Source organism: Talpa occidentalis, unplaced genomic scaffold (assembly GCF_014898055.3).
Source record: "Talpa occidentalis isolate TD23 unplaced genomic scaffold, MPIMG_talOcc4v2.1 talOcc4.3, whole genome shotgun sequence".
NCBI classification, from domain to species: Eukaryota; Metazoa; Chordata; class Mammalia; order Eulipotyphla; family Talpidae; genus Talpa; species Talpa occidentalis.
In genome coordinates this window covers 100812765-100836207 of record NW_023603184.1, presented here as the reverse complement: position 1 = coordinate 100836207, position 23443 = coordinate 100812765, and the positions used below count along the sequence as shown (strand labels likewise).

General features: G+C 37.8%; 1 protein-coding gene across 1 annotated transcript in view; it reads left to right on the top strand.

The window, feature by feature from the left end:
* Positions 1–112: 112 nt before the first annotated feature.
* CFAP210 (cilia and flagella associated protein 210) overlaps positions 113–23443 on the top strand; it is a 33952-nt gene continuing 10621 nt past the window's right edge. The window contains exons 1-6 of the mRNA XM_037523491.2: positions 113–279; positions 9130–9356; positions 12645–12818; positions 12913–13106; positions 17538–17694; positions 21187–21326. Coding sequence (XP_037379388.1) covers positions 213–279; positions 9130–9356; positions 12645–12818; positions 12913–13106; positions 17538–17694; positions 21187–21326 — 959 coding nt within the window. The 5' untranslated portion in view covers positions 113–212. The remainder of the gene's footprint in view (positions 280–9129; positions 9357–12644; positions 12819–12912; positions 13107–17537; positions 17695–21186; positions 21327–23443) is intronic.

The window sequence follows — 23443 nt, the reverse complement described above, 5'->3', positions numbered from 1 at the left end:
CGCCTCACGCCCACGCTGGGCCTCGGGTTCCGCGCAGGCGCAGTCGGTCTCCCGGGCCTTGGCCCGCTGCTGCGCGTTCCTCGTCCCTCAGCGACTGCCTGCGTCACTTCCGCAGGCGTTACCAAGCAACCGCGCGTTTTGGCATAAACACTCCACTGGTAGGAGGCGGTCTCTCTTGGAGTTGGAATTGCTTTTCCGAGCCTGAGACTGCCATGGGCATCTCATCAGAGATGATGGTGCGTTTCGGTCGGCGCCGAGGACAGGCGAAGGAAAGCACGGGTGAGCTAAACTGACCCATCCTGGCTTAAACAAGAACAATAGGTTTCTGTCTTCCATGCATTGTGTTAAGAGGAGAGGATTTCAAGTAAGGGCTTTGGTTGCCTTGAAATGCTTGGAAATGGGCTCCAAGTGGACACTAACCCTCTGGGTTTCCTTGGGCTCTGTGTAGTTTTGCTCTCAGGTGAATCGGTGAGATGACTTTAAATAAAATTCTCAATGATGGTTAAACAAAAGCTTTATAGAATAAAGTGAGAATTTGAATCTTGGAAACAGTCTGACAAATTTTACCGTGTGAAAACTGCTTTGACAATTAATCACACATTTGAGTTTACATACCTTATTATAGAGTAGCATACCTATAGCAAAGGAACAGGAGTCACTGTTCTTAAAAAATGGATTCTTGGGGCCTCCCCAGTGGCGCAGCGGTTGAGCGCTGGGTTGCGAAGCTGCCCGCAGCCTCTGCTGCCCTGGTTCGATCCCCGGCTGCTCCCCGGCCACCGGAGGAGGGTCCCACATGGCGCGCAGACCCCTCCTGCCGCCCGCTGCTCCCCTCAGCAGTGTACTTAGTCCTTCTGCCTGTTCTGCTCCCTGCTCTGGCTCTGGTGAATTCTCTCACCCTCCCGCGCTTCTGACTGTACCCAGTGCATGTATAAACAAAAAAACAAATAAATAAATAAAGCATGCCTCTATTAAAAAAAAAAAAATGGATTCTTGATAGGGGGTTTCTGGTTTTCATCTGAAGGCTTAGATCTTACAATTTCCTAAGTTATCTCAACCTAAAGAAATATCTGTTTCTGTTTTCTGTGTGCAGAAGAGGGCAAATATTGGGGTTTAATAATTTTCCTGACTTCTAAAGAATGCATTGTGGAGACACATAGGCTAGGTACCCATTGTTAAAATCTTCAGGTAACTCCTTCGAGTCTTCAGTGGAGGCTGAAAGTTTGATTTGCCTGCTGGCAACAGATTCTTGCTGGCTGCTTCACAGAAAGGGACAGAGCTAGTTCTAACATTAAGCTTATGCAGATGGCTTTGCTTTCTTGCCTAGTAGATCAGGGAGGTGAGGGTCCCACAATGTTCACAATAAGTTCACAGGTGGAAGGGGGAAAAGGGAAGTGGGGATGGGTTGAGAAAGTTTACAGCAGCAGGGGTGAAGAAGTGAGAAACTCAAATTGACTCCCAGCAGGTCAGATCCTCAAACTATGCTGTTGAGGCTCCAAAAATCTGGTTTTTGCAGGATTTTTGAGTGCTTGAATTTTGTTATTTTGTTATTGGTATTTGGAAATATCAGTGAACTCAGCTTGTGAGCCTGAGTGGTTTTAGGAAAGTCTCTGAATGAGAGTCTCAATCTCCTCATTTCTAAAAATGAAGGTAAGGTCTCTATGTATGGTAAAAGCTGTATCAGAATATAAAAAATAATGCTACTTAAGGTTGTGTAATTTAGATAACCTGTTATTTAAATTTTGATTTTGGAATAGAAATAGCCTAGTGGGACATCTAAAGAGCGCTTTATTAATTCCAATTATTTTAGTTTAAATTTTGTAAATACCCATCTAGGGTTGTCATGGTGAGAACTAGTATCTTAGGAATTTGGACTATCTTTACGTGTATGGGCAGAAAACTGAGACTGTATTTGTAACTAATTGTATAACAAGTTAGTTTAGTTTCTGTTCCGTGTAAAGTATCCCAACAAATGATTATAATATAGGTTCTTTTTTCACCCATGCAGTTGATTGCTAAATATAATAGTCTGATTATGATGCAGAATGAATGTGCCTTTAAAAAAAAAATGGCCCACATATAGGGAAAAAGTTTCCATAGAAACTCTCCCTATAAAAACTCAGAATTTAGGCTTATGAAATAATTTACTTTTATAAATTTATATCTATTGTAAATATGTTTGAAGAGTGAGAAAAAAAATGCCAAAGGAACTACCAGAAACTACTAAGTATGCTGACTCACCAAAAAGAGCATATCAGTAAAGTGACAGAAATTTAAAAAAAAGGATCCAAATAGAAATTTTGGAGTTGAAAAGGACAATAATTGAAATAAAAAATTCACTAGAGGGATTCAATACCATACAGCAGAAGAAAGAGTAAACTTGAAGATAAATTGAGAATATGCAATCTGAGGAACAGAAGAAAAAAAGAATGACGAAAAATGAACAGATCTTCAGAGAAATATAGGCCACCGGCAAGTATACCAACATAATATAATTTGAGTCCTAGAAAGAGGAAAGGGATAAGAAAATATTTTAAGAAATAATGACCAAAAGCTTCCCAAAGTTGAGTGAAAACATTAATCTATCCACTAAGAAAGCTCAATTGTCTTCTAAAAGGATAAACTCAAAGAATTCCAGAAACAAATGCATCATGATCAAATTGCCAAAAGCCCAAGAGAGAAAATTTTGCAAGACACCTGTGCAAGTAAGCCTTAATAAGATCAAACACTGATTGCTCATAAGACACACTTAAGAGTTCCAGAAGGCAGAGGCCTCCCTGGTGGTGCAAGGGGTTAAGTCTCAGCACTATGAAGCTATTGGTAGCCACTGCAGCATGAGCCGATCACATGGTGCAGCAGACCTCTCATCTCACCTGCTGCTCCCCTACAGCAGTGTTTTTCAGTCAGTCCACTTGTTCTGCTCCCTATTCTGTTTGGTGAATCCTCTCACGCCCTACCCTGCATCTCTGGCCTACACCCCAGCTCTTGTATGCATTAAAAAAAAAAATCTTAAATAAATAAATAAAGAGTTCCAGAAGGCAGCAGGTTGATGTAGTCATGGTATTGGAAGAAAATGGTGAGATTTTTATATTCAGCAGAACTATTCTTCAAAAATGATGGAGGAATTAAGAGATTTCCAGATAAAAATCCTGTTTGCACTTATATGTGGAATATAAGAAATAAAACAAAGGGTCAAACCAAACCAATCCAATATCAAACCTAGAAATCTATCTGTAAAGGGGAAGGTGGAGAGCAAACTGTGAAAGGGATCTGATGAACTATGGAAGAAGACTTTGCGTGCCTTTGTGGTGGGTGTGTTGTGGTAAAATACATCTGAAGAGGTATGATCTTTTACCTCAGAATTACATAGTATTGTAAACCAAAGTTACATCATTAAAAACAAACAACAACAGAAAAGAAAGTAGTTTAGTGGTAGTCACAGGATTACTACACAGTAATCCTTTCTGGGTAGTAAAATGTTCCAGAATTAGATGGTTGCACAGCATTGTGAATAGACTAAAAACTCTTTATGAAGGTGAGTTTTATGGGTGATGGGTGAATTATTAATATGTCTCGGGCCTCCCCTGGTGGCGCAGGCGATTGAGTGCAGCGCTGTGAAGCTGTCTGCAGCCTCTGCAGCGCTGGTTTCGATCACAGCTGGCCGGCAAGGGTCCCACATCGCGCGGCAGACCTCTCCTGTCTCACTCGCTGCTCCCCTCAGTAGTGTATTTCGTCTGTATGCCTGTTCTGTTCCCCACTCTGTCTCTGGTGAATCCTCTCACCCTCCCATGAATCTGGCCTGTACCCCGGTTCTTGTATAAATAAATAAATAAATAAATCTTTAAAAAAATTGTTAACTTAAAAAAAAAGTCTCAATTAAAAAAAGATTTTATAAACCATGAAAAATGTGCTGATGATCACAGGCAAATGGGCTGGTTTAAGATACCCTTATGTTACTTGTCACTGCTTTTATCTGATCTCTACTGCTTGAGGGTCTTTCTATTCATATTCTATTTTGCTCTTTGTTCATGTATCTTGTCCTTTTTAAACTATGACCTGAAATATAAAAAGAATCCAAATAGACATTTGCCTAATAACTAATATTTATTTGAACTTATTGTATGCCTGACACTATTCTAAATCATTTAAAAATATTTCTCTCTTTTTTTAAAGATTTATTTATTTATGCATACAAGAGCTGGGGCACAGGCCAGAGATGCTGGGGTTAAGAGGACTCACCAGAGACAGAGTGGGGAACAGAACAGGCAGATTGACTGAAATACACTGCTGAGTGGAGCAGTGGGCGAGTCAGGAGAGGTCTGCTGCACCATGTGGGTTGCTCCTTGGAGGGCTGGGGATCAAACTTGTGCTGCAGAGGCTTTGGATTGCTTCATAGTGTGGTGCTTAACCCCTTGCACCACCAGGGAGGACCTTAAAATATTTCTTTATTTAATTTTCATACCCACCATATAAAGTATTATTTATATCTCCATTTTGCAATCAAGGGTATAGACTCAAAGGGTTAAATAATTTTGTCTTGATTCACATAGTTCATATTGGAATTTTCAAAAAAAGCTCAAGTAGTCTGTCTCTGGAGTCTACCCTCTTACCCATTCTTTCCTTTACTACCTTTACAATGCTGTGGTCCCACCTTTCATTATTCAAATGTGTTTCCTATTTTGGTGAATTTCCCTCCTTTCTAGTCCCACCTCCTCATGTGAAAGGCAGAATTCATTTTTTTCTGTCTTCTTCACTCTATGATGCAGGCATGGGCCCTGCACTTAGAGAGACCATCGTACATGTGCTAGATTTATATTCTGAAGAGAATGATATGAAGAAACAACACATTCAATCCATTTTCTGGGGAGAGTGGCAGTAAAAGTGTATTACTGGTGAAGGTTCAGGTATATAGCATCTGACGGAGCAAGTTCTAAGTGGGCCAGGTCCAGATGTTTACCTAATGCCAGTTGCCTTGAACCTTTTCTGGACCCTCACGGTGTGCTTTGTATAGCATCGGAGGATAGCTCTTCGGCTCTTTGATTCAGTGTGCTTTCTGGTATCCCTTAATGAATTCATCTTCTGCTTAACTAGTTAGATTGAGTTTGATTGTTTATAATTAAGAATTTCAATTGATTGAAAGGGTAGGAACATTTCTCTAAGCTTAACTGTGTCATTTAAGATGCTTTTAGGGGCCTTCCTGGTGGCGTAAGGGGTTAAGTTGCAGCACTATGAAGCTGTCCGCAGCCACTGCAGGACACGTTCAATCCCTGGCTAGGGAGCTGACCCACACAGTGCAACAGACCTCTCCTGCTACTCCCCTCAGCAGTGTATTTCAGTCAGTCTGCCTGTTCTGTTCCCCACTCTGTCTCTGGTGAATCCTTTTACCCCCCCTCCCCCGCACCTCTGGCCTGTACCCTAACTCTTCCTTGCATAAATAAATAAATCTTTAAAAAAACAAACAAACAAAAAAAACAACCTGTTGGGTTAGGTATTATTGACCTCAGCTTTAGTGATGATGATACTGTTGACTAGAAATAAATTGAGGCAAGCAAAATTAACCCTTTGCACTCCGAACCATTCTGGACATTGGCTACCAGCTGCTCGACGCTACTTTGCAGGGGAAACTTGCATTTATAGACCCTCGTATTATTTAGTATAATTTTGGAACCAAGTAACGTATTATAATGATATTGGACTTATATGAATTGGGTGACATCGAGGAATGTATATTTGCAAAAAAAAAACCAATATTTTATTGTTTATAATTTTGTACAGTATGACAAGTTTTTTAACACTCCCCAATATGCATTGCAGGCTGATTAGTGCATGTTTGACAGTAATAAGTGGTTTGACGCCTGCCACCAGGTGTTTTCCTGTTAGAACACACAATGCAGTCCTGTTTTCTTTGTCCCACATCGGGAATATGTAGTTTATTGTTTAATCTATTGTCCGCAGAAGATGTGGATGGACGCGTTCTCCATACACGAAAATCGCCCTTTAATTGGTCAACAAGTGTCTTGACAAACTTGTGGTGTGTCATTGGCGTTTCATTACTTGTTGGTTTTTCGATGCAATACATTATGTATGAGTTTATCACACACATTTCCAACCCCCCAAAAAATAACTTCCTCCACCATTTGAGCGATTTACGGAGGAAACAATATGTCGAAGCATATTGATCCGCACGATCCACACCACCCATATTTGCCGTATATTCTAACACCATTTGAGGCTTACTGACTGTTACGATATGTCCACCGCGTAATGTTCTCTGGGTAGATTGTAGTTTTGTGTTATAATAATTGGTGAGCATGGTAATAATTCTTTTATCTTTTCACGCAAGAAGCGTAGTATTATTCTTTCTGTATGCAACTGTTTTATTGGTTGAAAATTTTGTTTTTTTTATTTGTGTCGGTACACCTTTTCAATTTATCTTTATAGTGCCAGTAAGATGACAATTCATCTTTAGCAGTTCTTCCGCTAAAAGGATACTGGTATAGTACCTGTCGGTGAACATGTGGTATCCTTTTGCATCAGGAACTCTTTCTAATAATTTCTTGAATAAATGTAGCGGAATCCTGGTACTTACTGGAAGATCCGGCCGGGATATATTATCAGAGGTTATGCTGCCATAGTATGGAAGTATTGTAAATAAGTATCCCATTCTTGAGTCCACCAGCGCATATATGCGTATACCCCACTTTGTTGGCTTGTTGGGATTATACGTAATAAATGCTATTCTGCCTTTGAACTTTACAACAGATTCATCCACAGCGACTGCTTTATATGGCATGAAATACTGTCTAAATTTGCTATCTATATATTCTAAATAGTTGCTAACTTTCTGAATGCGAGTTCTTACCGTTGCATTTCCTTGTGTGGGTTTGTTCAAATGTAACAACCAAAATATCTGCATAAATCTGGACCTGGTAAATGTTTCCGAAAAAAAAAAAGGGATTCTACTATTGGCAGCAGTAGACCAGTATTCTTGCATGTTGGGAAGTTGAATCAATCCCATATTCAGGATGACGGCGATAAATGCTAAACATTCTTCTTTGGTAATATTGTACCGCTTGTGCCAAGTTGACTTTCGGGAAAGCTGTTTCTTTCCAATTTCTTCTTTGGCATAATTGTTTGTCTCTTTTATTATGCTGTCTACTAATCCTTCAGTAAAATATAATGTGAAATAGTCTATGGGCTCTTTTATGTTACTTGGGACTTGTGGTCCGGCTATTTCTTCGTGTAAATCAAAATTTATCGTGGCTGGAGGAACGTCCGATTCGGTAACATCTTCCCACTCTTCGCTTGACGATACGTTGTCATGTTGCCGTGTGTTTTCTCCCGTACTACTATTATCGCTTTCGCTATCTATGCGAACAATTCGTGGCCGTCTAGGTTGAACGATATCACTCTCACTGCTGTCGTTTTGTTCTACAGTTAGTCTTTCCTTTTTTTTTTTAAATTAATTTATTTATTTGTTTGTTTTGTTTTGTTTATACAAGCACTGGGTACAGTCAGAAGCGCGGGAGGGTGAGAGAATTCACCAGAGCCAGAGCAGGGAGCAGAGCAGGCAGAAGGACCGAAGTACACTGCTGAGGGGAGCAGCGGGCGTCAGGAGAGGTCTGCGCGCCATGTGGGACCCTCCTCCTGTGGCCGGGGAGCAGCCGGGGATCGAACCGGTGGTGCAGAGGCCGCGGGCAGCTTCGCAACCCAGCGCTCAACCGCTGCGCCACCGGGGAGGTCCTACAGTTAGTCTTTCTAACGTGTCTGTATAGAGGTCCATCTGGAGCTCATCTTCACTACTACTTGGGTCATGAGACTCATTCGTGGTTGGATGCTTTGCCATTGTTCTAATAAAAAATATGAATAAATGCATGGGTTGAAAATTTCTAATTGTTGTTAGTAACTGACAAGATGATATTTACCAAAATAGCTTTCACCAAACAATTTAGTCACTAAGAAAAGAATCACTTTTCCGATTTTCTCCTCGTTAGATCTATGTGCACTGCTCGAAGCTTCAAACCAAAATGAGCTCAGCTTTGAAAATCTTTTCCTCCAGATGTAGACTTGTTTATTTGTAATTATATATCTCACTATACAGTGCGCGCTATGTTCGAAAACCGACCTTTCTTCTACAAACTCCCCTTATCGCTCTTTTCAAGTGGCATGGCGAAGTGCTCGGACCGTCGGGAGCATGCATCTCATGTTCTCGTCCGACACAAAACCCGCTGACATTTCTTGTATATATCTTAGTAATTTTACGATATTTTGATTTAATTTCTTGTGCCATTTCAAGATAAAACTTCAGGGAAACATGCATGTCTCAAAAAGCTGCGTTGAAATAACTCAATTCCCCGTAATCACTAATAAATTGCAATGTCCCCTGAGAGGGGACGTCCGAGTGATATGCTAGAATTCCGATGTCCCCTGAGAGGGGACAGCAGAGTGCAAAGCCTTAAATGAGTATATTAAAAAACCAAGAGTAAGTACTTGGACCCTGAGAACAGCCTGTAGATAACTCTGAGAAAGCTCCCCGAATTCTCAGCTTTTCAGTGAGGTTTATCTCCAGTTATTTCAAGGATTTCTGAGGAAAAGAAAATTTGGCTAGGGGTCTAGAAAATGTATTTGCCTGAAATTATCTATGCATTGAGGAAAACAAAGAGAGTTGTTAAAATTTTCCCTATTTAGGGCCTTATCTTCCCATAACTGCGAGTTTTAGAAAGCCAAAAACCTTGAAGTTTATCTTTCTTTCAAGTTACTGATTTGTTGGGAGACAACTGTCTTCAGGTGCTATAGCTTCTTTATAGTAATGTTTTTACTCTGGGCTTGTGTCCCTTAATTAGGGGGTTAGGGAGTACCCTCAACTGTTGGTTAGTACTGAGGCTCCAAGAATTTAAATGACTCGCCCAAATTTACACAGTAAGGAACTGACTGAGCAAGGACTCAAGTCTATGTCTTCTGGTTTCAGGGTTTATACTTTCCACATGATCTCTGCTGTTCTTAAGATAACAAAATAAAATTATTATTTGAAATACATTTCCAAATGTCATGCCAGTACAGAAACACCTGAGGAAAAGTATCACTTAAATTCTTGTTGAAAAATCTTTAATATTCATTTTATAAATTTATTAGGAATAAAGAATTCTGAACAAGGTCAAGTTTGCTATCCACCTCTTCTGCCTAGCAAAGTAGATCTCCGGCAGGTCACCATAATTCCGCAAGATGAATGGAAAAGAATTCGAGACAGCCTTGACAGTTTGACAAGAGAAGCAGCATGCCTTCGTGCAGAAAGAAAGGCAAAGAAAGAAATGCATTTCCGATCCCAAGAACTGGTAAAACATTGGACTAATACATATGCAGTAAGTATTAACCCAGGAGTACGCCTGGGTTCTTAGTACTTTTTTTTAATGTGTAAAATATAAAAAAACTGCATTGAAACACATTTTCAACAGCTTTATTTAGGTGTGATATATGATTAAAAAAAAATTGAAAGTGTACAATTTGACAAGTTTTGACATAGTTATACACCCCTGAAACCACCATTATGTTCATTAAGATAGATAATGAAGGGCCTCCCCGGTGGCGCAGTGGTTGAGCGCTGGGTTGCGAAGCTGCCCACAGCCTCTGCAGCGCTGGTTCGATCCCCGGCTGCTCCCCGGCCACCAGAGGAAGGTCCCACATGGCGCGCAGACCTCTCCTGCCGCCCGCTGCTCCCCTCAGCAGTGTACTTCGGTCCTTCTGCCTGCTCTGCTCCCCGCTCTGGCTCTGGTGAATTCTCTCACCCTCCCGCGCTTCTGACTGTACCCAGTGCATGTATAAACAAAACAAACAAACAAATAAATAAATAAATAAAAACATGCCTCTATAAAAAAAAAAAGATAGATAATGAACATATTCATCATCCAAAAAATAGTTTTCTCTTATATCACTATATTCCCTCTCACTCCTCCAGACCCCTGTTCCTCTGTCCCCTGGCAATCACTAATCTGCTTTTTATTATGATGAAATCAGCACAATTATTTAGATGTTTTTTCATCATGTTGTGTGTCAGTTTTACTGATGAGTATCCCATTGTATGACTGTACCACAGTTTATCTGTACAATTGAGGATCTCACCATGTATTGACATATGAACTATTTTCAGTTTTTAGCATTATTATAAATGAAGCTGCTATGCACATTCATATATGTCTCTATATGGACATATACTTCATTTTTCTTGGGTAAATATGTTGGTGTAGATTGCCTGAATCATAGATAGGTACATGTCTAACTTGGTAACAGACTTGGAAACTGTTTTCCAAAGTAGTTGTAATTTTGCATTCTTGCCAGCATTTGTTATGGTCAGTCTTTTAAATAATAAACATTCTAATAGGTGTGAAATATTATCTCATTATAGTTTTATTTTGAATTTCTCTGAATACCATAATGTTGAACATCTTTTAATGAACTTGTTTTCTGTCTACTGTCTTTGGTGATGTGTTCACATTTTTCTTGTCTGTGTTTAAATTGGGTTTATTTTTCTATGGAGTTGAGGGAATTTTTAAAATATATTTTGAATACAAGTCCTTTATTAAATATTTTCTCTCAGTATATTGACTTGGCTTTTTATTTTCTCACACTTTTATTTTTTTATTTATTTATTTTTTTTTTAAAGATTTATTTATTTATTTATACAAGCACTGGGTACAGTCAGAGGCGCGGGAGGGTGAGAGAATTCACCAGAGCCAGAGCGGGGAGCAGAGCAGGCAGAAGGACCGAAGTACACTGCTGAGGGGAGCAGCGGGCGGCAGGAGAGGCCTGCGTGCCATGTGGGACCCTTCTCCGGTGGCCGGGGAGCAGCTGGGGATCAAACCGGCGCTGCAGAGGCTGCGGGCAACTTCGCAACCCAGCGCTCAACCACTGCGCCACCGGGGAGGCCCCTTTTCTCACACTTTTAAAGAATAGTTTTTAACTTTATTGAAATGCAGTTTACCAATTTTTATTGTGTAGGCCAGAGTGCAGAGGGATGAGAGAATTCACCAGGGACAGAGTGGGGAGCAGAACAGGTAGATTAACTGAAATACACTGCTGAGGGTGGTGGTGGGCTGGACAGGAGAGGTCTGCTGCACCATATGTGGGTTAGCTGAAGTCAGGCCGTAGCAGTGATAGCATTGAGACTTAACCCCTAGGCCACCAGGGAGGCCTAGTATAATCTATTCCTAGTAGAATTATTAAGACTTTATGCAAGCATAATTTCTGTCTAGAATTTCATTTTTTAATAAACTTAGCATGTTTCCTTACTTTGCTGCATGTGTTTATAAACTTAGCATGTTTCCTTACTTTGTTGCATATGTTTAACTTTGGGAAAGGACTTGCTTTAGAAACAGTGTTGTGATTTAATCAATTGTTTTTTCTAGAAAAGGGAAGAATTAATTCATGACTGATATTATTTATGTATTATATGAGCTATTGAAAAAAGCAAAGCTAATGGTAAAGAAAACAGACTAGTGGTTGCCAGGGACTACAGGTGGCGGGAGTATTTGCCCTTAATAGGGAGTGAAGAAATATTTTGGGAGGATGCAACACTTCTATAAATGTACTAGTGCTACATACTAAAATTAAATTATACATGAAAAAACTTGATTTTAAACAAGACCTAGTTGTATACAGGGATGGAGGAATAGGTAATGCTCTCTTTTACTTATTATTTTTTTACACAGAAATAGTGCATTGTACATTATGCTTTACACTTCCATGGAGAAATGAAAATGCGTCTGACCAACAAGGCTTACTATAAACCTGTGACAATTAAAAACTGAGAATAAACATAGAGATTTGACGAAGAATAGATCAGGAGACCTAAAAACAATCCTAGGTTATATATGGGAACTTAACATATGAGAGGGCCTCCCTGGTGGCGCAGCAGTTGAGCGCTGGGTTGCGAAGCTGCCCGCGGCCTCTGCAGCGCCGGTTCGATCCCCGCCAGCTCCCAGGCCACTGGCGGAGGGTCCCACATGGCACGCAGACCTCTCCTGCCGCCCGCTGCTCCCCTCAGCAGTGTACTTTGGTCCTTCTGCCTGCTCTGCTCCCTGCTCTGGCTCTGGTGAATTCTCTCACCCTCCCACGCTTCTGACTGTACCCAGTGCTTGTATAAATTAAAATAAATAAATAAATAAATAAATAAAGCACAAATGTTAAAATTAAAAAAAAAAAAAAGAAAAAAAAAACTTAACATATGAGAGAAATGTCATTGTAAATATTTATTTTAAGATTTACTCATGTATACAAGAACCTGGGTACAGGTTCAGATGTGTGGGAGGATGAGAGGATTCACCAGAGACAGCGGGGAACAGAACAGGCAGAGTGACGAAGTACACTGCTGAGGGGAGCAGTGGGCGAGACAGGAGAGGTCTGCTGCACCATGTGGGTATCTGTCAGGCCAGCCAGGATTGAACCCACGCTGCAGAGGCTGCGCCCCCTTCACAGCACTGTACTCAACCACCTGCGCCACCAGGGAGGTCCCATAAATGTATTTAGTAATGACTTTATTACTATAAGAAAATACAATAAAGACTCATTATGAATGCTCAAAGCATTACATTATAATGTTATATTTTAGAAAGTTAAATGGTAAACTGAAAATAGAAGAGTTTGTCTTTTTACAGGGGATGAAAGAACAGAAACTTGAAGCCAAAAAGAAGCGTGATGAAGAAATAGAGGCAGAAAGACAAGTTCTTGATCTGGAAGAAGCAATATATAAACAAGGAGAAAGAAAAAAAGCCATTGAAAATGCAAGGCAATGTCAATTTTACCAGACAGAAAGAGTGAAACACTTTCATGTACTACTTGAGTTTTCTTACTTTTTAATATACATTTAACATATCTATATAACTATACTCTATTTTCTTAAAATATTGTTTTTTTTTTTTTTAGTCAGGACTACTACTTAGTAAAGTTATGAAAGAACGTGATGCACAGATTGAATCTCAGAAGAGAAGAATAAAATCAGATAAAAAATGGGAAGAACAATTGAAACTCAACATTGAAAAAGCTTTTAAAGAAGAGCAAGAAAAAGCAGAAAAACAACGCAGAGAGAGAGTGGCTCTTGCCACTGATCATTTACAACAGTAAGTGCATATAAATTACCTTTTTTTGTACATTCTCTTTCTCATATAATGGATATAGTTTTTTTTTCTGATTCTAAAGGTAATTTATACTAAACTACCTATTAATTAGGAAAAAATGCAAATAGCTTAAAAATCACAATTGCTCCCTTAACCAGAGATAATGTTAGTCACTCTTGTCACTGTAATGCTGTATAACAACCAGCCATGCAATCCAATGGCATTCAACAATACACCTTTGTTTCTCAGGCATCTGTGAATAGGTTGATCAAGGAGAAGCTTGGCTGAACAAATTTAAACTGCAGGGCTAGCTGGATTGCTTGCTGCTGTGGGGACAGCTCTGAGCTGCTCCATGTATATATTTTCTGAGGTACAGGCTAAAGGTACAGCAGCCACATAGCGGAAACCTTTCTCATGGCTTTGCCAGAGATGTAAGAGAATGAGCACAAACTTGCAAGAACATGACTAAACCCAAAGCCAAAGGTCATGGAAATATACTTGACTTACATGAATCTAAAGCCAGTCACATGGTCAAGCTTAACAACAGAGAAGTAAACTCCCATGGAAGTGGAGAGAGAACCTTCTTGAACAGTAATCTAATCCACTCTAGTAATGTTATTATTTTGATAAATAATCATACAAACTTTTGATGGTGTTGGTGAAGGAAGCTACCTTCTTTCTCCAAGGTAAGACTTACAAGCTTATTTATACTGCTTGTATACAAATTGTATGGATGTATCAAAAATTTTAAACAACACTCCATAGGTGAATATTTTTTGCCATTTTTTTGAAGACCCTCATTTCTAGTAGTGGTAGAATTTCCTCCTATTACCTTGGTTGCATTGTGTGAAATTAGGAGAGGAAGGATGCAGATATCCTCTGACATATGAGCTTGGGTTGCAAATATTCCAAAGGTTCTACATCTTAAATTTATTAAGAAACATTTAATTCCTCATTTTCTTTTATTTACCACATCAAATCTATCAGCAATTCATGTTAACTTTTTCTTCAAAATAAATCTTGAATTTACTGCTGTCATTTTACATCGTGCCACCCTCATGTCAACAATTCTACCAAAGTTATGCAAAATAGATAACTTGATATTACTTTTTTCTTGGTCCCTTATTTTCTTTATAGTACTTACCTGAATTTTATGATCTCATTATTTGTCTATATATTTGAGTTTGTTTACTCATTTTTTTTTAATTTTTAATAGAGGCATGTTTTATTTATTTATTTATTTGTTTGTTTGTTTGTTTGTTTGTTTTGTTTATACATGCACTGGGTACAGTCAGAAGTGCGGGAGGGTGAGAGAATTCACCAGAGCCAGAGCGGGGAGCAGAGCAGGCAGAAGGACTGAAGCACACTGCTAAGGGGAGCAGCGGGCGGCAGGAGAGGTCTGCGCGCCATGAGGGACCCTCCTCCGGTGGCCGGGGAGCAGCCGGGGATCGAACCGGTGCCACAGAGGCCGCGGGCAGCTTCACAACCCAGCGCTCAACCGCTGCGCCACTGGGGAGGCCCCTGTTTACTCATTTTTGCCTGTCCTCCCCAATAGAATATAGCTTCTTGAGGGCAAGAACCATATATTTTTTTATCATTATATTAGAAATTCGATTCAGTAAGTAGTTGTTAAATAAATGAATGAGAGGTCTGGGGATTACAGAAAAACTAAGTATAATGCTTAAGTCTCCAGCTTAGACAACTGAAAAGAAGATGCTACTATTCATCAGAATAAGAATAAGAAACCAAAAGAATCAGGTTAGAAGAGGAGGAAGCGTTTGGTTCTAGATACAGTGAATCCAAATGGCAATGTCTTGTGGTTTATCTTTGCAAGAATCAAGCTTGCTTATTGTAATTAAGAGTCAGATCTCATTTTTGATGTTTGCTGATATTTGATTGCTGGATTTATAGATCTCCTTCTTTCTCCCCCTCTGGACAGGCTAATAAGAACACCTTTGGACTTGCCTCCTCCTTTGGTTCCAGAAGGATATTTAGATCTCTTATGCACAGGAAAATTCCCCCAGTTCTACCACTTAGGCATAATAAAAGCCCAAACCCATTACTTTGCTTTGCCCAAGTCAACCCATAACTACTGATGTCTGAAGATTAGAGTCCCTGATGTAATATTCTCTCTCAGTTTCTCTTGGCATGTCCAATATCATCTGAACCAAATTTTGTATAGGGGTCCCTTCTCCTTTTATAGGATCATACAATATTTATATAATCTTCAAGTCAGATCTGGGCTAGATAAATACACATTTGGGACCTTCATAATATGAATCAGGAATGGCAGAGAGGTTTTATGACAAATTCTCTCTGCTAGAGGCAGCCCAGTGCATTGGGTTGAGCAGGTCCAAGACCCAGTAGGAAGAGCCTTGTGTGTGATTATTGATGTCTCTGCTAGGGGCATGGGTTCACATCTTTACATTTGTAAAGATATGAATGTTACGTATTTCTTCCCTGAATTAGAGGATATCAGATTTCCTTCAACATAACTTTGATTAAGCCAAATTAATGGCAGATAGTTGAATAGATTATCCAAACTAAGGTAATAGTGATTTTTTTTTTTTGGTAAGTAATTAGCAAAAATTATTAATGGTTATAAGTCATTTATCTAAGTACTGACAAAGTTACCTCTTCACTGACACTAGAAGAGATAGTTTTGTTTTCATTCTTAGAATGGGCAAATTTTTTGCTAAGGTAATGAATTATTTAATACATATATCGGTATAATGGTAGTGATTTCAAACTTGCTAAGGAATGTCAACATTACATTTTTTTAAATATCTTAGTGTTTTCCCTTAAAGTAGCAATTAAAAACTTCAGAAATATTCTCAAAATTGGATATGTTCCTCTTTACAATGTCATTGAAATCTTGATTATTGATTTGCCAAATTGCCTTAAAAGAATTGGTAAAGTATTAAATAGTTCTAACAAACTAAACAAACAAATAAACTTTTTAAATTTTATTTTTATATTCCCCATACAATTACAACCCCCTTATTTTGACCCCAAGCCCTCCTTTCTCCGCCCCCCCACCCCCCATAGAGTGTCTCTGGTTCATAGTTGTTTGTTGATTTTGATATTTTCTTTCTTATAGTTATTCTTTTTCCTGGTCCCTTATTTAAGTTTTCTAGATTCCTGCTATGAGTGAGACCATCCAGTATTTTTCTTTTTCTTTCTGGCTTGTTTCGCTGAGCATGATCCCTTCCAGCTCCATCCATGTTGCTGCAAATTGCATGTGTTTATCTTTTTTGAATGCTGAGTAATATTCCATGTTATATATGTACCACATCTTCTTGATCCAGTCATCTATTTTTGGGCATAAACAAATAAAATTTTATAAACCTATTTTTTAAAGGGAAGTCATAAACTTGCCATAACTGTGGCTAGCAGTGACATTTTTCTTAGCTGTTCCTAAAGAGAGTGATTGACTCTAAAACTGCTTACTCTGAACATATGAATCAACTAGGAATTTCCTGTTCTGAACTGGCCTACTACCGAAGTGAATAAAACTTGCTCACTTTTCTATATTGTCCTCAGTGTTAGAGAGGAAGGGAATTTTTCCCTTCCTGAAGATAAGTAAGGAGACTCTAAAAAAATTTTTTAATAGGGTACATGTGAAAGAAAGGTTTATTTTTCAGTCTTTTTATCTGTTTAGGTGAGTTGTTGACTTACTCTGTGCCAACCCATTCAGGAAGAAAAAATACTAGCCTTGGCAGATAAGAAGAAGCAGTGAAACAACCTGTACTGTTGATTGGCTGACAGGGGTGCTTGGGCAAGTAGACACCATGGGCTTGAGTTGTCTTGCCAGTATGTGGAGAATTGTCTGATGATGACACTCAGAATTTTGCAATATCCTACTGATGGTGGAAGTTCCTGGTAGTGATTGTGGAGGGTCATGAGGGATGTTGAAGAAGTAGAGTTGAAGCTAAATCTCCCAGATCAGAGCTGTGCAGTGAGGAGACCTCTCACATCTCACAAGACCTGAGAGAGAACCAACATTGGGTAAAGAAACCTTTGTTCCTCTCTTTCCATAGAACTACATCTCTTGAAAGGCAGAGGCATAATGTAGCACTAGTATTGAAAAAAAAAGTACTAGAGGTCAGGAAATTTTCTGTAAAATAGTGTCACCATTCCACCATACAATTAGTTAATTAGTTCTTTCTAAAGGAAAGGAACACTTGAGTCTAACGTGGAACTTATTTTGATGAGGAATGAAATAAATTTTGAAGTAAGATATTGGTAATTCTGGGGTAATCAAGGTTGAATTTGGCTGTAGTCACTGCTACTTATCTGTTCTTATCCCCAAAGAAGTCCAAAAGTTCTTCTTATATAGTTTCAAATCATCCCAGGTTAGACTCTGATTCATTTCATAAAAATAAAACCTGTCCCTTTACTTTAATCTCAATTATTATTACATTTTTACTTTAGAATAAAGGAACATGAAGAAGAAGAAGAAAGAAGGAGAAAACTTGAAGAAAAGGAGGCTGAGGAAATAAAGCAACAGAATTTATTATATGAAATAGAAAAGAGAAAAAAACGAGAGAAGAAAAAAGAAGAAATAAATGAAAGCAGAAGACTGTTTTTTGTAAGTTGAAAATAAGCATTTCTTAATTTCTTTAAAAATATGCACAGTCCAGTGCCTAACTTTTAATTTTTTTTTAAGAAATAATAACGGAGTAGAAAACCACTTACAGTGTTTCTAGGGAATGAATACTTTTGAGGGAACTATATTTATGATTTTATATGAATATGTTTTCTTGCATCAACAGAAAAAGAGAAGAGAATGGTTGTTTCCCCTAAATGTATTCATTTTCATATCCTTAAAATGAGAGGAGTTGTGAAGAATGAATGTGAATTCTGTTTGGTGTCTGTTGACCTATTAATATGTGTTCAATATGTGGTTATAACTTAATGGCTATTGAAATTTATTTTATTCCATAAGTCTTTACATTCTTTTCTTTTAAATTTGCTTTTATTCTTATATAATACATGCACATAGTTAAAATATCAAACAGTACCTATAGGCTTAAGAGAAGAGTAGTAGTTCTTTACTTCAATCCTTCTACTTCTTGGTGGCATACAAATTCTTTTAGCTGTTTCTTCTGGTATAAAAATTATATTCTAAATAATCTATATTGTATTTTAAAATACATATTAAGTTCTAAAATTGGACTTACAAATTTTAGGCATTTTCTGTCTCTCTGCCCCGGTAATAGAGGAGTTAGCTCTTTTCTAATACTATCCCCTTCTCCCAAAATTATTGTCATACAATTTTAGTTAAATCATTATAATTATATAAATGTTATTCTCCGAAGAACTCAGTAATATGCTATGATTATATTTCCTTGTTGTGTAATTGTTTTTTATGATTAAAATAATTGTTTTCATGTATATTGATACTAAGCTAAGTAATATTCAGTTATCTATGTTACTGGTTTTCTTGGAACACCCCCATCCAAAATCCTTCCCTCTGGACTGCTTGTTCTGTAGGTCTGCTGCCCAGTTGTCATTCTGGGATGTCTCTTGGCTACTGTCCTGGGTTGCAGCTTCTATTTCCTGAATCTTCTGCCTCCTTCTTGGTTTGCTCCTGCATCTTGCTGAAATATATTTTTAAGTGGCTTCCTATGAAAGGGTAATTAGGAGGTAAAAATTTTTACTCTGATTTAAAAGGTTTATCATCTCAAATCGTACTTGCTTTATACTTTGATTGGATGTAGAATTCTGGGTTTAGAATTAAGAATTTTATATTCATGGTTTTATAACCATCTAGCTTCCTATATTGCTATTGAGAAATTTGATGCCACTTGCGTTCTTCATTCAGTGTTTGTAATCTGATGTGGTTTTTGTTTTGTTTTGTTTTCTTCCCTTCTCTCATTCTCTCTGTTTATCTGAAAGATTTCAAGTCTTCATCTCTGAAGCTCTAAATTTCATAACGATATACCTTACTATAAGTCATTTTCACTCATTTTGCTGAACACTCAGTTGATACTTTCAATGTGGAAACTCACATTCCTTTCATCCTGGAAACTTTTAATATTTTGTTTCTTGTATAATTTTGTCCCTTACCTTTTTGTCTCTTCTATTCTAGAACCCCTTCAGTAACCTTTGATAGATATTGGACTATCTGAATTGATAGCTATTTTTTAAAACTCTCATTTTATTATATAGTTAGGAAAAGGATCAAAAGAATATAACAGAAAACCCAAAATATAACAGTACCTTAAACAAATCAAAACTTAAAGTACAGAAGTAGTCATCCAAACACTTATGGCACCTCCATAATCAACAGGGACTGAGACATCTCTTTCCTTTGCTATTCTTGGAACATGGATAGCTTCTGTCATTAAGGTTGCCTTATTGCCCTGAATGGCTGCTAAAGCTCTACCCTTATGGCCACATTCTATGTAGCAAGAAGGAAGAAAGGATAAAGGACAAAGAGTGCCCTAACTATCTGTTCTCCTTTTAAGGAACTTTTCCAGAAATTCCACTTAACTGGTTTCTACTAAATCTCATTGGTCATAATTTAGTCACACCTGGCTGAAAAGAAAACTTAGAAATGAAGTCTTTTTGCTGGGCATATTGCCACTTTGAATAAAAATCCATGTCCTGCTACTAATGGAGAAGGAAGAATCTGCCATTTTTTTTTTTCTGACCTTGAGCATTACTCTAAACCTTATTTTCTATTCTGTTCTATTGAATTTTTTAATTTTAGCTATCAAAGTTTTAATTTCTAAGTTTTGCTTATAACCTTATTGTTTCTTTTTTCTTTTCTTTTTTCTTTCTTTCTTTTTTTTTTTTTTTTTTTTTTGTGGGACTCTCGCCGGTGGCCGGGGATCGAACTGGTGCTGCAGAAGCTGCGGGTAGCCTTGCAACCCAGTGCTCAACCACTGTGCCACCAGGGGAGGCCCTAACCTTATTGTTTCTTTGGTATAAAATCTTACTCCTGTTTCACAGATGCACTATTTTTTCCTCTCTCCAAGTCACTTTGGAGTGGGATAGACTTTGTTTTCATTGCTAACTCTGCCATTTACTACTGTCTGACCTTGAGCTAAGACTTGCAGTGTTTAAAAATGAGAATTAATTTTGTGTTACTTAACTCCATATTTTCCTATTCTACAAAATCTGTATGGATATTACAGTGAACATAGGGGGGAAAAAAGAAAGTATTCAAAACAATACTTTTAACATTTTTGCATTTCAGTTGATTAATGCATCTTTTAACCAGATTATGGACTTTAAAAAAGTAACAGACTGTAAAATTGAAGAGTGCTAGGCACAAAGCAGACACTGAGTTTTGAATATATATTGGAAGGTTAAATGGCACATCTAATAATTTTCATGTTGAATTGGTTTCCATTTATAATAACAAAACACACTAAATGTACCCAGGCTATTGTATTCAAAGGCACATATTTTTATAATGGCTAATTCAGGTTGGGGTCACAGAACCCAGTCCTAATTAGGACTAAGTAGTAGCTGGAGTAAGGAGGATACTTCACACTGTGTATCTTTTAAATATTTAAAATTTATGTTCCATGCAACTATATTAACTATTCAAACATTAAATGAAAGTTGTATATATTTAGTGTATTTTTTCTGATTATGTAATTATTTTTAAAGAAATGAGATAATTGAAAAGAAATCCAGAAAAGCATTAAGAAGATGTAAAAGTCATCCATAGTCTCGTACTCAAGATTAATATTAATATTTGATACATTTCCTCTGGTTATATATATATCATAAATTTGTACCTATTTATCATATATATGTTTTACCAATTATGTTATTACTGATTTTTTTGTATCTCTCCATGTCACTTACTTAGACTATAATTTAGCCATTTCCACATTATTGAATATTTAAAGATTGTTCCCAATTTTTTGCTGTTATAAATAACTTTGAAATGAAGTATATGGCTCATAAAACTTAATGCACATCTCTGATCATCTTTATGGGATAAATTTCCAGAGAGAAAATGTAACCAGAGAGACTGTAACCATTTAACAGGTTCTTATTAACATTCATATGTTGAAAGATTTTTTTTGTGATAGGATAATACACAGTTTTTTCCCCCAAGGAACACCTGAATGATAAAAATATGATAAAAGCTGTAGAACAGCAGCAACAAGAAGAAGCTGATGAAAAGATTAGAAAATTTATCAAAGCGAAAAAATGTCTTACACAATTGAGGAAAGAAAAAGAAGATGAAACACACAGGTAAACTTTTAAAATAATTTATGTAATTAATATAGTTCTTTGAAGTTATTTTACTGGAAATCAGAAGTTGTGACATGAGAGTAGTCTTTAGAATACAATTTCATATGACTAGGGTATTTAGTGACATGATTTTAGTTTGGGGTGTGTGAAGTCCGGGTTCCCTTGGAATATTGAGGACACCTACATGGTACATGCTTGGAAAACTAGAAATCCATGTGCTAGGAGAGGGAGCTGATAATGACTTTGTGAGTCATTGATATATAAGTGGTAGTTGAAGCTGTGGATATAGGTGAGCTCACCTGGACCAGTAAGAAATGAAGGTGGTGTACTCCCTAGGGAAGTTGTGCTATCTCCCATAAGGCTCTACACCCATCCTGATTTCCACTTGACCCCAACCTCATTTTTCAGTCCTCATCTCTTACTGTTCTTCTTTTCCTTTTTGTCACTCATGCTGTATTTCTCCTGTATACTCTCTGGGGAATGGTCACTTCCCATAGCTCTTTTTTTTTTTTTTTAATTTTTTTTTTTTAATAGAGGCATGTTTATTTATTTATTTGTTTGTTTGTTTTGTTTATACATGCACTGGGTACAGTCAGAAGCGCGGGAGGGTGAGAGAATTCACCAGAGCCAGAGTGGGGAGCAGAGCAGGCAGAAGGACCGAAGTACACTGCTGAGGGGAGCAGCGGGCGGCAGGAGAGGTCTGTGCGCCATGTGGGACCCTCCTCCGGTGGCTGGGGAGCAGCTGGGGATCGAACTGGCGCTGCAGAGGCTGCGGGCAGCTTCGCAACCCAGCGCTCAACCGCTGCGCCACCGGGGAGGCCCTCCCTTAGCTCTTTTATTTAAATCTGATCTCAAATGTTTTAATGTACATAGAGCATTTTACAAAAAAATAAATTGTATCGGCCAAGATGAATTTTTTATTAAAGATAGCACTTGTGAAAAATATTTTTATACCTGAATGATCTTGCATTAGTAATCTATAAGGCTATGAAGAAATTTAAAGGTCTTAAAACTTACTCATAGTTGAATAGATAACCCCTTCCAAAGAAAATATTCTCATATAACATTCACACTAATTTAACAAGGGCACAGTGTAATAACACAGAAAATAAAACTCTAAAGTCATGTGTTAGTTATGAGTTGTGCCAAAATTTGAGGGACTTGAGCAGAAATGTGTGGGTTTGAATGTGTTAATGTATATACTAATATTGGTTCAAAAAAGTGAAGTGCCTGGAGTTGTGTGCCTAAGACCTGTAATTCTTTTTTTTTTTAAATCAACCAAAAATAAAACAACTTCAAAACCCCACCACCATTTGTCCCCTCCACCTTTCCTATACCCACCATGTGCCCCTTTAATATCCGCAGTTCTGTCGTCAAAGCCCACTAGTTTATTTTTTTTTCTTTTATCTGCTCATTTGCTTTGTTTCTTTATACTCTACATCTACTGAGAGTATCAATATTATATTTGTCTTTCTCCTTCTAATTCACTTAGCATAATCCCCTTGAGTTATTTTCATTTTTCTGCAAATGGCAATATTTCATCTTTTTTATAGCTAAGTAGTATTCCATTGTGCATATGTAGACACCAGTTTATTCAGTCATATTCTTTATCTAGCATGCAATCATCAGTTGGCATATGGTTTCCATATCTTGGCTATTATAACTTTCCATAACTCTTAGATTATTATTCAAATATTGCCTTCTCATTAATGCATTCCCTGACTGTAATACTTAAAATTACAGTGTCTGCCCCCCAAATTCCATGTCTTTTAAACTGCTTTCTTTTTTCTCATTGCATAATATGTAGCACTATCGATTTTAATTTGGTACTGTCCCTCCAATGCAGCTATAATAAATAGTCCATAATAACAGAGGTTTTTTTTTTTTTTTTAAATGTTATGTTTCCAGCACCTTGCCCATAGTTGGCAATCAATAATAATGTTTTAGGGCCTCCCTGGTGGCACAGGGGTTAAAGACACACAGCTATCACACTATCAACAGCCACTGCAGCATGGGTTTGATGCCTGGCCAGTCAGGGAGCTACCCACATGATGTAGCAGACCTTTCTTGTCTCACCAGCTGCTCCCCTCAGCATTGTATTTCAGTAGATCTGCCTG